General features: G+C 44.4%; 1 protein-coding gene across 8 annotated transcripts in view; it reads left to right on the forward strand.

The window, feature by feature from the left end:
• The window catches only part of fat1a (FAT atypical cadherin 1a), a 75,107-nt gene that overhangs the window by 42,670 nt on the left and 17,415 nt on the right, over positions 1 to 15,022 (forward strand). For all 8 annotated transcript variants that reach the window (XR_015036197.1, XM_085782884.1, XM_085782853.1 and 5 more), the window contains 6 exons: positions 2,473 to 2,748; positions 2,903 to 3,113; positions 4,485 to 8,558; positions 9,215 to 9,411; positions 9,528 to 9,681; positions 11,050 to 11,283. Coding sequence is in view for 7 of the 8 variants with exons in the window: in XM_085782884.1 (XP_085639010.1) it covers positions 2,473 to 2,748; positions 2,903 to 3,113; positions 4,485 to 8,558; positions 9,215 to 9,411; positions 9,528 to 9,681; positions 11,050 to 11,283 (5,146 nt within the window). In the remaining variant the exon portion in view is untranslated. The remainder of the gene's footprint in view (positions 1 to 2,472; positions 2,749 to 2,902; positions 3,114 to 4,484; positions 8,559 to 9,214; positions 9,412 to 9,527; positions 9,682 to 11,049; positions 11,284 to 15,022) is intronic.

Here is a 15,022-nt window from a genome sequence, read left to right on the forward strand (position 1 = left end):
TCAGGAGCTGCGCCAACAAGGCAGCCTCGGCATGCGGCCCAGACTCCCTTCCCCCCATCTCCAGCTATATGACATCCTTCCTTGGCCGTTCAGAAGTACCTCAAGCTGTTCTGCTCACAATCTGTTCCTGGTCTCCCGTTTCTCATGTTATCTCAGTCCACAACACAAAGACTCTCTTTATGTTTCCCTCCAAAGTTCACCTCATATGTATATATAGGTTTTCTTGCTTTTCTTCATTATGAAAGCTGACTATTATGTAGGACCTACTTTCTCATGGATACACATAATTCTTGGCCACCTCCTCTCTTTTTTTCTGTCTCATCTCTGTTTTTTTATCTTTTTCATTTTCACCTGCAATCTGTGTCTTTGTAAATCTGACAACTTCCCTTAGCTTTTCTTTGGTTTTCCACTGTCACATATCTTTTCTACTCTCATCTCACCCGCACGGTACTTTTTTCCCCCTCCTTTCCTTTAGTATCTCCATCTGTCACATCTGTGTCTCAGTCCCAATCTTGCTCCCCCTTGCATTCCCAGAGGAAGCCTTATACAAAGACAACAGAGTTTTCTTCTACAGCAGCATTTCTGCTGTAGCCCGGCTGTATCATGCTGCTTTGTGATGTTTGGGGGCAAAGTTTCTTTGAAGTGTTGTAGAGCCTCTTTGCAAAGGAAAGCCAAGTTTGTGTGCATGTGGAGGGTGTATGGAGAGGGGGAGGGGGGGCAGCTGAATAGCCTTTTGTGCGCTTTCTAAACCCACTATGAAATAGTACATTATGGATAGATGTGGATACCACTGACCAGGTTGCATTTCTTTCTGCGTCTTGACGGCACTATCAGCCGTCGCCACCTTACTCACTATTCACAAGACGTGTTATCTGACACTGGCCAGATTGAGACACACTGGACAGCCTCTTTGTGTGTGTGTGTGTGTGTGTGTGTGTGTGTGTGTGAGTGTGTGGAGGAGCATATTTTATGTGGCTGTTGTTGTGTATGTGCATCTGTGTGTGTAAATGGTGCTTTGTGAGACATCAGGGATGTCATAGGCTATATGATTTCTGGCATGACATGAGAGGACTTGTTTGGAATGAGATCGTTCCTTGGTCCTCTGAGGGCGCAACATGTGCTGGAGGCCCAATTACATACGTTTTTTTTTACTTTTCAGGGGTTAATCTTTCATTAGGAAAGTGTCATTTATTTTACATCACACGTCCTGATTAGCGGTGCGACATGGGTCCGCTCGTGACACATGACTCGCCGGCAAACAGCCAGCTCACGGCACCGACAGCCAGCGTGCAGCCCAGCGCTCCCCCTGCAAGATGACATCTGTGAGCCTCAGCGGTGTTGCCAACATCACAGCACACAGCAGATTGTAAATGTTATCAGTCCTGTCAGGTTGAGTCTATATTTGTCTCTGATATAGGCTCACGGTGCTCAACAAACAGTATTTTGACAAAAAACAACAGCGGGGCAGTTGTGTCGACCAAAAAGATCTGACAAATCCCGGTCAAGCTAGCGAGCTGCCCACCGGCCACAGCTTTTGTGACCATACAGTCCCCTCCGCTCTTCCTGCACCATACGGCTCGGCTCCCACTGTTTCCTTACGGGACATCACCCCCTGGTGTCTGGTATGCAGGTGTCTAATCTGGGCTGATCCCTTTGTTCCCCATGTTTGGCAACGGTAGAAGCCCCTCGCTGGTCTGGGAAGCAGAGATGGCATTCCAGCAGCTCCCCATAATCCTCTGTCGGAAGTCCAGTAGACGAGTGGCTGGTGTTGATAAAACATGCTCCCAGTGGAATTTTACAGTTTGGGGATGTGAGATTCTTTGTTGTGTGTGTGTGTGTGTGGGGAAAAAAAAGAGCAGTGCACTTTTCTGCTTTCCAAAGCAAGAAGCAACAATGTGTAGAAATGTATTTCATGCATTTGAGTTTGTGAATACATCAGCATAGCATTTACAAAACAGTATCAATGAAACATATTCAACCACCTTGAAAGTTACATTGCTCTTTAGACATCTTATTAGAATCCCTCTCTCTCTCTCTCCAGTCGGTGCTCGCCGTTCTTTCGATTGAATCACCTGCGCTGACCTACATCTGATTTCGTTTAGCTGCACTGTGGTTATTCAGTATTGATTTCTTGTTTTCACCCTTAGCAGCATCAAGTGGACGTAGAATATTGCTTTTGCTATCATACGCAATCGATCTGGTGCATATCTGCATAATACACGAGAACTCAGGTAATCACTGGGTTGGAAATCCAACTCACAGCTGTAGATTTATCCTGCCTTCAGGCTTTTTATCAAAGAAATGAGCAGCAGCAAGTTGTAACAGTGGATTGATTTTTTTTTTCTGCGTAATTATGCTCTGAAACGCAACAGTTCTTTGTGCTCTGACAAAATTAGAAAAAATAAATTACATGCATGATTCAAGAGGCGACTAAAAACACATTTCTCTGCTATTTTATTTTCCCCCCTGTAGGTTCTTATCCGTGTCATTGACACCAACAACCACCGGCCACAGTTCTCTCAGCAGGCGTATGTTATCAATGTCCCCGAAGACACGCCGGCAGGGAGCGAGGTCATGCAGATCAGCGCTGTGGACAGGGACGAGAAGAATAAACTGACCTTTACGCTCCTCAGCAGCACCGATCCGTTCAGCCTGCGGAAGTTCAGACTAGACCCGGGGACTGGCACTCTGTACACCGCTGAGCGACTGGACCATGAGACGATGCATCATCACATCCTCACCGTTATGGTATGAATCAGTGGAGTTTGTGTCTGTGCTTTTCAAAAACATGAGTCGTTTTGTGTTGTGAATACTTCAGAAGGAATGATCCCTCCAGGTCTCTCACACTCTCCCTCCCTCTTCCTATTCTTCTGTCCCTTTCAAAAAATGTCTCCCCCTCTAGGCTCGAGACCAGGACATCCCAGTGAAAAGGAACCTTGTGCGTGTAATTGTCAATGTGGACGACACCAACGACAACGCGCCCTGGTTTGTAGGCACACCTTACTCCGGACGTGTGTTTGAATCTGCTGCCGTGGGCTCGGCTGTGCTCCAGGTCACAGCCCTCGACAAAGACAAGGGCCGCAACGCCGAGATCGTCTACAGCATCGAATCAGGTAGATACAGTACACACGCATTTGCGGTGGCACTCTGCAGAGCCATGGTTTCCTTTTTTTTCCCCTTTTTTTTTCTCCTCACAGCAGAAAGCTTTCATTGTAAAAAGATGCAAATGAAATCAGCTCGTAAAAAATGCATGAGTCATCTACAGTCCTGCTGCCCACTGGATCATGATCATGAATGGAATACTTTACAGAGACCGGGGGAATATTGAGGACCGTGTCCGTAGGCTCTCCAAAATACGTGGGAGTCGGGCATACCCCCAACCCTCAGACTTTCCCACAGTCATATTGGCTGCTATATGGGAACAAGAAACATGCGGTGATTGGCTAGTTGTTTGAATACATGCATATTTGAAATAGTCAAGATGACTTCATGTTATTGGGCTGCACGGCTTGGTTTTAAACTGAGAGAAACTGAGATCTAATGTTGAGGGAAAGGAAACTTTTTGAACCTTTTATCTCAAATGCTCATCAAAAACGTCTCTCAGGTACATCACGTAGCAAAATGAAGCTAGATTGAATTTGTAGTTTCTCCGTGTAGTGTGAGCTGATAGTATATAATGCCTCACATATATATATTAAATGCTACATTTCAAATATTTCCATTGCCAAGTATGATGTGATAAATAAATAACAGAGCAATATCCACAGCTCCGTGTCTGTGCGTGCTGTCAATCTCACCTGTTGCCGCTGCCCTGGCTGGCTCTCCCACAGCAGCGTGTTGGCTGCTGTCCTCCTCCCCCTCTCCTACATCACTCTCTTCATGAGCTACAGCTTTTCCTTGCTGACCTTCTCTTTCTGCGCCGGGCGGCCACAGCAGCACAATTTGATGCCTGGAAATATTCTAAACAAATGAATTGGGTAGCTAATCCTGCTGGTCAGACTGTTATAGGCTTCCCCACATGTGTTTTCTTAAGTGTCCAGGTGCTCTGGTTTGCTAACGCCTCTGGTACAGACTGTCTGCCTGTTTGCATCTTTGTGAATATTGTTCACTATTCATGTGGATGTGGGAAGCAAATGCTCAGCATCAGAGTTTAAGGCTTAACATTAACATTATCCACTTGCATGAGCAGTTCTCCCTCTCCAGAGAGAGAAAAGGAGCAGGGGGTGGGGGTGAGGGCAGACACGGGCTGAGCAAATTAATGCGCTGCGCCCTGCTCTGCAGTGAAATAAGATTTTACCCATTTGAAACAGTAAGGAAAAAAAGTAGAAAATCAATATCAGTGTTGATATTGTGGCCGGCCGCCACAGATAAATCAATGCATGGGAAACACTGGTTCGGCATCATTTGCCATCACAGGTCAGGATGAAAACATTTCTAGAACAGCCACATAAACATATTATTCTTTTTTTTTCTCTGTCTCACAGGAAATGTTGCAAACTCATTTGCCATCGACCCGGTTCTTGGGACAATCACAGTGGCCAAGGAGCTGGATCGCAACAGCAAGACCCAGTTTGAACTCACTGTTAAAGCATCGGATAATGGAGCACCTCCACTGTCAACCACAGCCGCAGTACAAATTGTGGTAACAGTTTCTGATAATGCATCTCCCAGATTCGCTGAAAAGGAGTTCTCTGCAGAAATCAGTGAGTCTGCCCACCCGGGGAGCTTTGTGAGCTTGGTCACAGCCGTCAGCCAGTCGTCTATCTTCTATCAAATAAAGGATGGCAACATCAATAATGCATTTGATATAAATCCAAACTCTGGAGTGGTTGTGACCCAGAGAGCTTTAGATTATGAGACCACCCCCCAATACAAGCTCATCATACAGGGCACCAACATGGCTGGAGTTGCCAGCAACACAACGCTGCAGATTCACCTGAAGGATGAAAATGACAATGCACCCGTGTTCCTGCAGAAGGAATTCAAGGGACTAATCAGCGAATCCGCTCCCGTCAACAGCGTCGTTCTGACCTATGAAAACACTCCTTTTGTCATCCGTGCCTCCGATGCTGATTGCGACCGAAATGCCATGCTCGTCTATCAAATTGTGGAACCGTTCGCACACAAATATTTTGCCATTGACTCAAGCACCGGAGCCATCAGAATTACAACAGTGTTGGATTATGAACAGCAGAGTGTTTTCCGCTTCACAGTCCAGGTTCATGATCTAGGAATGCCACGCCTGTTTGCAGAGACTGCAGCCAATGTGACCATTGAAGTCATTGATGTTAATGACTGCTCACCAGTTTTTAGCCAAGAACTGTATGAGACAACTGTCATAGTGCCAACGTACAAAGGCGTGGAAGTGATTCAAATGAATGCTACAGACTCAGACTCCGAGCCCAACTCCAAACTGCTTTACTCCATCTCTGAGGGAAACATTGGTGACAAATTCAAGATGGATCCAATCACAGGCGTGATCTCTGTTCAGAATGTCACACAGTTGAGGAGTCGATATGAGTTAAAGGTTAGGGTGTCAGATGGTAGATTTGCCACCGTTGCCACGGTAAAGATAAATGTTAAAGAAAACAAGGAGAGCAAGCTGAAGTTCACCAGGGAGTCCTACAAAGCCTATGTCCAAGAAAACTCTTCAGAGAGGAAAACACTAGCAGTCATTGCTGCCGTTGGGAACCAAGTGAACGAGCCTCTGTTCTATAAAATTTTGAACCCCGACAGCCGATTTGCAATCAGCCGCACATCTGGAGTCGTCTCAACCACTGGGATCCCATTCGATCGTGAGGTACAGGACACATTTGATATCATAGTTGAAGTCACAAGAGAGGACAAATCTGAGGAGATGGCTCATGTTTTAGTGACTGTGACTGTGGAAGATGTGAATGACAACAAACCTATGTTTGTGAACCTTCCCTATCACGCCTTAGTCCAGATGGATGCAGAGGAAGGCCAGGTCATCAGACAGGTCACAGCAGTGGACAAGGACATTGGTTCTAATGCAGATATCCATTATCATCTGAAAGAGCAGCAGGAGCACTTTCAAATCAGCTCCATTGGTGAAATTTCCCTGAGAAAGAAATTTGAGAAGGAATCCCTCAACACTGACTTTGTCATCGTTGTCATGGCAAAAGATAATGGAGAGCCAGCACTCTCAGCTGAAGTGGAGGTGCCAGTAACTGTGGTGAACAGAGCGATGCCTATATTTGAGAAGCCTTTTTACAGCATTGAAATCCCTGAAAACATTCAGCTCCACACACCTGTGCTTCATGTACAGGCCAATGATTCTGAAAGCCCTCGTATCGTGTATACCATCTCTGAGGGAGATCCTTTCAAACAGTTCTCAATAGATTTCAACACAGGCGTTATTCATGTGATTCAGCCGTTGGACTTTGAGACACATCCTGCGTACAAGTTAAATGTTAGAGCCACAGACTCGCTGACTGGAGCGCACTCGGACGTGTTCGTTGATATCATTCTCGAAGATGTAAACGACAATGCCCCTATGTTCCTGCCAAAGACCTACTACGCTAACATCTCTGAGGCCTCTGTCATTGGTACATCAGTTTTGCAAGTGGACGCCAAAGACTCTGATACTGGTAATAACCAAGAACTATTCTTTCAGTTGGTTGAGGAAAAGGGGAAGAGCTCAGATTATTTCACCATCGATCGTAACACAGGATTTATTTCTACTGCTCAAATGCTCGACCATGAGGAGATCCAGCAGCACAAGTTGAGAGTCCGCGTTGTGGACGGAGGTGTTCCAGCTCTTTCCAGTGACGTCATAGTGACGATAGATGTGACCGACCTGAATGACAACGCTCCAATGTTTACAGAGCACACTTACAAAACCACCATCAGCGAGCTGGCCCCACGTGGACACTTCATCACCCAAGTCCAAGCATCAGATGCTGACAGTTCAGACTCCAACAAGTTGGAGTTCTCAATTATATCTGGAAATGAAGATCAGAACTTTGCCATTGACAAACGCACAGGAGCCATAACCATTTCCAACCACCGGAGGCCACATATGCGGTCTCTGTACAACCTCAATGTGTCGGCATCTGACGGTGTATTCAGGAGCTCAGCACTTGTCGTAGTCACAGTTATTGGTGCCAACTTCCACAACCCCACCTTCTCTCAGATGGACTATGTAGTGGAGCTTGTTGAAAACTCACCTGTTGGTACATTGGTAGCCGAAGCAAAGGCAACAGATGACGATGAGGGCATTTATGGGCAAATAACATACCACATCGTCAATGACTTTGCAAAAGACAAGTTTTCTATCAATGACAATGGAGAGATCTTCACTCTTGAAAGGCTTGATCGTGAGAACACGATTGAAAAGGTCATTCCTATTTCCCTCATAGCTAGAGATGGCGGCGGAAAAGTTGGTTTTTGTATCGTCAATGTCATTCTCACAGATCTCAATGACAATGCCCCACAATTCAGAGCAGCTGAGTACAAAGCCACAATTGCATCAGATGTCCCAAGGGGAACCTCTGTGGTTAAGATTGCTGCTTCAGACATGGATGAGGGAAGCAATGCTGACATTGAATATTCAATAGAAGCAGATGTTGAAAACGTGGAAGAGAACTTCAAAATCCACCCAACCTCTGGGGTCATTGAAACCAAAGAGAGTCTCATTGGACTTGAAAATGAGCTGTACGCATTCTTTGTGAGGGCAAAGGATACCGGGAATCCAACCCAACATTCAGTTGTACAGGTTTACATTAGGATCGTTGCACCAGAGACCCCAATTCCCAAATTTGCTGAACCACATTACCGCTACACGATTGCTGAGGACCTTCCCATTGGCACAGAAATTGATGTGATTCAGGCAGAGAGTGAGCAACCGGTCATCTACAGCCTTGTGAGGGGGAACACTCCAGAGAGCAACGAAGATGAGGTGTTTGTTGTAGACAGAGACAGTGGAGCCTTGAAACTACAGAAGAGCCTTGACCACGAGACCACCAAATGGTACCAACTTACTTTGCTTGCCCAGACCAAGCATGAGAACTACGACATAGTCATATCTGTAAATGTAAACATCCAAGTCAAGGATCTGAATGACAACAAGCCCGTGTTTGAGTCTGACCCGTATGAGGCTGTCATCGTGGAAAACCTCCCAAGTGGGACTCAAGTGATCCAAGTCAAAGCCTCCGACCACGACTCTGGAACCAACGGCCACGTGGTTTACAGCCTGGACCCCAAGCAGAACTCGCAGGAGATCTCCGGGCTCTTCGCTGTCAATAGTGAAACTGGATGGGTGACCACCTTGAAAGAACTAGATCGCGAGAAGATGAGTAGATACACACTGGCTGTCCTGGCCACAGACCAAGGGGATATAGTCCAACATGTTACTGGCACCAAAGTGGAAGTAACAGTTGCCGATGTGAATGACAACCCACCCCGCTTCACTGCCGAGATCTACAAAGGCACAGTGAGTGAAGATGACCCTCCTCCCAGCGGGGTGATCGCGATCCTCAGCACCACGGATGATGATTCTGAGGACATCAATAAACAAGTGAACTACTTCATCACAGGTGGGCGTTTTATTATTTTGCAAATCAGATAATTAGTAAGCCCAGAGAGTTTACTCCCTACTCCTTTGTGTAACAGTTTTTCATAAACAGAGCTTAGGGGGGGATTATCCGTTTATGCCACTTAATATGATGATAATATCTCATCTGTGAAACATTACACAGTCCTATTATCTCTTAGGAGTCTGAGTTATTGCCTAATCTGCCCAAGCTCTAGGCAAATATTTAGGTCATCATAATACAGAAATGTATAATTATCTGAATAATGCTTTGAAATAGACTGGGGAAAAATACTTCCTCTGGTGCTAATTAGCAAGTGTGAATAACTATGCCAAGTCTGGAAATATCAAGAGAAATCAGGAACCAGCTCTACCATTAGTTCACGTACATTTTTCAACACTGGTCTGTTTCCTTTTGGTTTGTAGGAATGCTTGTGTACCAAACGTGCTTGATTTAGTGGTAATGATTTGTGAAGTAGCGAGAGTGAGTAGTCGAGACATGATTTCAGTGATTATTTATTGATATTTAGTGGAGTGGAGTTTACGATTGAGGACAGATCCTTATCCTTGTTTCCTTTTCGTGGCTCAGGCTGCTTCCTGCTTCCGAGTTGATGGTCATTCTGACGAGGTTTATTCTTTTTTTTTTTTTACACCAAACAGGAGGGGACCCACTCGGCCAATTTGCCATCGAACACATTCAGAATGAATGGAAGGTCTCTGTCAGGAAGCCCTTGGACCGTGAAGAGAAGGACAATTATCTCCTTAACATCACTGCCAGTGACGGCATCTTCACTGCCAAGGCCGTTGTGGAAGTCAAGGTGCTGGATGCCAATGACAACAGCCCTGTATGCGAAAAGGTATATCGTCTTTTTTTCCCCCCCTCCTGTTTTGTGTAATGTCAGCAGTAAATTTCAGTTTGCTGTGCCTTCGTCTTCCAAGTATTTGCTTTAATTTCTTCCCCTCCCTACACCAGTCTGTATACAGCGAGAGCGTCCCAGAGGACTCCCCTGCCGGCAGGCTCATCTTGCAGGTCTCTGCCACAGATGCTGACATTCGCTCAAACGCCCAAATCTCTTTCGAGCTCCAGGGAGTTGGATCCGAATTGTTCGTCATTGACTCCGATTCAGGTGTGTATGTGTGTCCTGGCAGCATCGTGTGATGTTTTAGGGTCAGTGTAAAAATGATGATCTGAAAGAGTAGAATGTGATATATTTTATTCATATGTCTTTCTTTTCTGAATCCATCTGTGTCCTTATCCATTTTGTTGTTACATTTGATTCTAGCTCTGTTGTAGGTTATTCAGAATTTCAGGGAGTAGTATGTGGGACACTCATGTTAAAGTCTTTGCTCACTCACAGCCCTCTGCTTCGAGTCACAAAATGAAAAAGGCAGCTCAGCATGACAGCAGTCTTCAATTCATATTCGTACGATTCAGGAATAGTGATCCCTCTGCAAAGTTTGACTGTTTTTATTTCTGTGTGTTTGTGTGTGCAAATCACCATCAACCATGAAGGAGACCAGCAAGTTTCTTATGCCCAGTTGTTATTTACTGATTCGCTTTTTTCTTCTTTTTTTTTTCTAATAGCCAAGAACATTCTCCTCCAGGGTAACTGAAAGAGCCACAGTGGCATATAAAATACAGAGTCAAACAATTCAATTCAAATGCTTCTATACTTGCCTCCAAATAATGTCTCCTGGGAGACCTAAATCAGCAGCCCGGCTGGTTGCTGGGATGAGAAAAGAAAGAATAAAAAAGGAGAGGAAAACAATGCCAGTTAATCACCACCAACCTGTTTTTTTATTGTTTGTTTGTTTTAAGAAATGCAAAGTAAAATCATTATTAGACCAAACTAACTAATCCAGTAGATTTAAACAGGCATCCAACACATCTGCTGTTGCACAGGATCCCTGATTAACAGCAAGATTCAGCTGAGAGGCTTGACACCAAGGCAAGACAATAAGGCAACAATGCCATCCAGCTGTCTTTTGACAACACTCACTATTGAGTCTCTCACAGCAGCGCTACTGTTATGGAGAGGGAATGTTTTTTGTTTTTTTTCTTTTTCTCCGCGTAGACAAGTAGGATTATTGCAGATGAGGACCGCCAAGAGGCTCTGGAGTTTTCCAGAGAGGCTGTGGTAATGTTGGCTGCCACTATTCCAAGCTGATCTTAGCTGCCAACACTGTTGTTTCCCTTCATCACCCCACTCTCTTTACCTTTCTCTCCCTCCCACTGTGCTTCAATTACTTATTTGTTCCCCTCTCTTCTCTCTGTTTCCATGCTTTGACTGCAGACAAGGGAGCAACAGAGCTGTAGAATATACACTTTTTGTTCTCTTATACACAAACTTACCCTCGTCATTAATTGCACAGATTGATTCCGTATCAAAGGAAAGGCTTTGATGTTTCACAAATTACCTCGACTTACTCTCCCAGAAGAGTGTAGCCTACATGTCTGTGGGTTTTTGTTCAAAGTAGCTCTGTCTCGCCTGCAGGGGAGTTGAAGACCCTGCAGCCCTTGGACCGGGAGGAGCAAGAGGAGCACAGATTCAAAGTGCGGGCGGTGGATGGAGGAGGGCGGTACTGCGAGGCCGACATCCACATCACCGTGGAAGACTTCAACGACAACCCGCCGCAGTTCTCGTCCGATCCCTACACCTTCACAGTCTTCGAGAACACAGAGACGGGCACATACGTGGCCAAACTGCAGGCAAACGATATCGACACTGGTGAGGAATCTTTACTTTACGTTAAGTCTTAAAAGGCAACACTTTCTCATATTCTCAAAATAACCATCAGGGAACAACTGATAAAGAATCAGACACCCTGACTTTACAGTATGTGTCAGCTTGTCAATTTACTGTTTGAAATGCATTGCCATTTTTGAAACAAAGGACCTTTCTTTCAAAAAGTGGCTCAGTTTTAAAGCTTCCAGGTGACTTGTAAATGAGGCATGAATATTTCCGAGACAAAAAGCCAGCATCCTCATTATCTGAGGAGACATGGATTATCAGCTCTTGTGACTTTACTTTTGGAAAGGCTACCAAGAAAGACACTATTTTTCAATATCTTTATATAGAGGGTGTTGTTCTTACTATGGATCCATGCACACAATTTAAAGGTGTGGAGTAATTTAAGGCCTGCAGCTCCCTTTACGGTTGATAAGTTATGATTGGACCTTTGCAATTCAACAGAGGTTTTTGGTGAACAATCGATTAGAAAGAAAGTACCATTACACATCATCTCAGGTCTATTATTAAAACATTAAAAATGTGATTTAAAAATGTGATTCAAAAAGAAAAAACTTTACCATAGCCTTTATTACCTCGGACAAAACTTCACATTTTTCACTCCCTTTCTGTCTCATTGTATGATGATGTTAGTGGTAGACAGTCAATTACAAATGGATCTTTAAATCATGCTATTCACGTCTCTCTTTTTTTCCTGTTTGGAGAGTTCTCATTTTTAATACTTTTTAAATTGTGAAAGTTGTAGAAATTCTGCTTCAGTGCACTGAATCAATAATTTTCAGTAACTTTGCAGTCACTGGAAGCTCTCAGGTAAATCTGCTTTCATTCAGTTTTAGTTTCTGCTGAGTCAAGAAAAAGTTAATTATGAAGCACAAATACCCGTACATTATTCTTAAAATGCAATTAAGGGCATCCCAGTGCAGTAGTCAAAGTCACAATAAAATAGCGACCACTTTTAACTCAAGAATACTTCATAAAGGGACATTGTGTGGCGCAGTGGGTTGAGCAGCTAGAGGCTATAGTCCTCGCTACAGTCGGCCCCGGCACGAATCCCGCATCGGGCGGCCCTTTACTGCATATCATTCCCTCTCTCTGCCTCCCCATGTCCTGTCTCTCTCAACTATGCTATCAAATAAAAAATGCCCCAAAAAGAATACTTCAAAAGAGGTTTTCTGGCTGCATGGTATACTGTCTGCATATGTGTCTCGGCTCAAGGCTGACTAACAATGCCCAGGTTATTATCTTCCCATTATGCAACTGCATTACACTAAATGGCAAGAGGGAGGGATAACAAATGTGGAATTTCATGAATGATAAACCCCTCAAATTAAAAGCTCCATTACACTCTAATGAAATTCTTCTCTCTTCAAGCTGAATTCTCAAAAGGGATGATTGTAATTTTCCATTTGCCTGGTGCAAAGCCACTGGGCTTCATATTTATCTCGGGTGTCTTCACCTTTCAGCAAAGCAGTGCCAACCACTGAGAGGTTTACACGCGGGCAAGACCGCGAACTTAGAGCCGTTGCAGTTTAACAGTCATTTAAACACCTTGAGATTTAATCCAGGGAGCTGTTAGAGCTGTCACTTCAGATTATACCTTTGGTTTAGCGAAGCAAGACATTCAAGCTTAAAGAACCATTTCAGTCTCTTCACTGCCAGAGAATCAACACCCTCTAAAACCCCCTCTTTTTAGCCCCTTCTCTGGTTCCTCATTTTGGATGGGCTGACAGCTTGACATAATGAAAGGAATGCTCAAATTAGGTCCCTCAGAGAGAAACATTAAATGGTAAAAGGAAAGTGCTGGTATTAAGACATTTCTTCCTTGGGGCTTTTCTGGCACAAAAAGCTTCACATTTTGAATATCAAGGATAAGGGTACTTGAAGAAAAGGTGGAGAAAAATAAGGTGCTGCCTGCAGTTTAGCCAGCAGCAGTAATTATTTAGAGTTACACTGAGTGGAAGCAGAGGGCGGTTTGATTAGTATTTGTCTCACACTCAGGCGTTATCACACACATTTAGAGTTCTCTGTGCATGTGCATCTACCATTTCGACTTTTGATTTAGGCGCGAGCTCGAAGCAGAACCGGCAAAGCCCCACACAGACACACAGAGAGCGCGAGAAAAATAGACGTTGTAGCTTTGACCCAGTTCACTCAGGCTCCAGTCAACTGTCTTGCAGCCAACCATCAAAATTGGAAGCCTAATGTAACCCTCCCCTCCCTTGGAGAAAAGAGTTTCTTTATCTTCCATCGATATTTGACTCTGCATGTCTCTGCGTGGACTTGTTCTTGGCACTAGTTGCTGTGTGCCACAGCCCTCTGCAATCCGCCTGCCCGTTTGGCTGGAAGACGTTTGATAGTTCCCCACATCGCCGCTCCTCAGTTCAGCCTGCTGCTACAATCTCGGAGAGGCAGCACTTATCAGTGTGCAATGGTTATGAACCAGACAGACAATCAGACCCAGACTGGTGCCCTTGATCTGTGATAAACCAAAGTTATGCAAGTGCACATTCTTTCTTTAATTCTGCTCTGACCTTTATCACTCTGCCCAGATCTGTCTGTCTCCCTTCGCCCTCTGTGCTACCTTGCTGGGGTTTTTTTGGGTTTTTTTTTCTTACCTCCATTTGGTTTTTGCCTGCTGCTCAGTTGTACAGGAACTGAATCAGTTCTCTGCTCGGTCCACTTTGCTGTGCCAAGCTTGTTCCTGACAATCTGGCATCCAATTGAAGCTAATGAAAAAGTACAGCTGAAAAAGAACAGCTGTCCACAAAATGAAACCTGAGATCAGTTAGCGGTTCCTGTGCACTGAATAAACGTCCTGTACAATGGAGCTGCGAGTGAACATTATTTTCACTGTTGAATGATTGGGTTCTTTATTTTCTTGATTAACACAATGGTTTGTTTGTAGCAAAGATATTCAGTTACCATCATACATGACTAAAACATCTCTGATTAACTTAATGTCGTAGATTAATTAATCCAACTCAGTTTTTAATATCAAATCAGGCTTGAGCGTATAATCAGAACCGTTTGTATTAAGAAATATAACCAGTCGTGATTTCAACTCAGTTCTCTTAACAGTTCCCCACCATTAAGCAGTTGTCACAAGGATGATCAAACCAGATTAAAGTGATGGGAAAGCGTATAAGCAGGGCTCCCCACGGTAGTCTCTTCAGCGCGATAATGAGATCCACGGAGGATGGGTTTAGGCGGGGGTGGGGGTGGGCGGTGGGGTTGGGGTTGGGGTTGGGGGGGCGGACTTACCTGATAAATGGGAATATAATAGCGCATTTCAAATGGAGGCCACCTGCAGAAAGGCATTATGATTATTATTGTGATCCGTCTCTGTCTTGTTGCTGGGAGCGTCTTGCTAGTGGGAGGACATGAGTTATGAGGAGAGCGTGGATTAGACGCTCACAGCTTCCTGTTTTATCAGAAGCTGCGCGAGAGATGGATGCTCCGGAACAAGAATAGAGGGAGACCATATCAATCGGCCTATAATCAATACGTCAATATTTAAATCAGTAGGCTTGTTTTGAAGGAGTGTCAGTATTGATGTAGCCACCAGCCCTATTGGCGATGATAACATTTTACTCACCAGCTTGATGTAATGAAATTTAACGAAAATACATCTAATACAGGATATAAATCCTCTACATCAGACTCAAAATAACATACAACCATTAAAAACTTCAATAACCCATACATAATATCACTTAAA

The sequence above is a fragment of the Trachurus japonicus genome, chromosome 1 (genome assembly GCF_045865225.1).
Source record: "Trachurus japonicus isolate A0001 chromosome 1, Traja_1.0".
Classification (NCBI taxonomy): domain Eukaryota; kingdom Metazoa; phylum Chordata; class Actinopteri; order Carangiformes; family Carangidae; genus Trachurus; species Trachurus japonicus.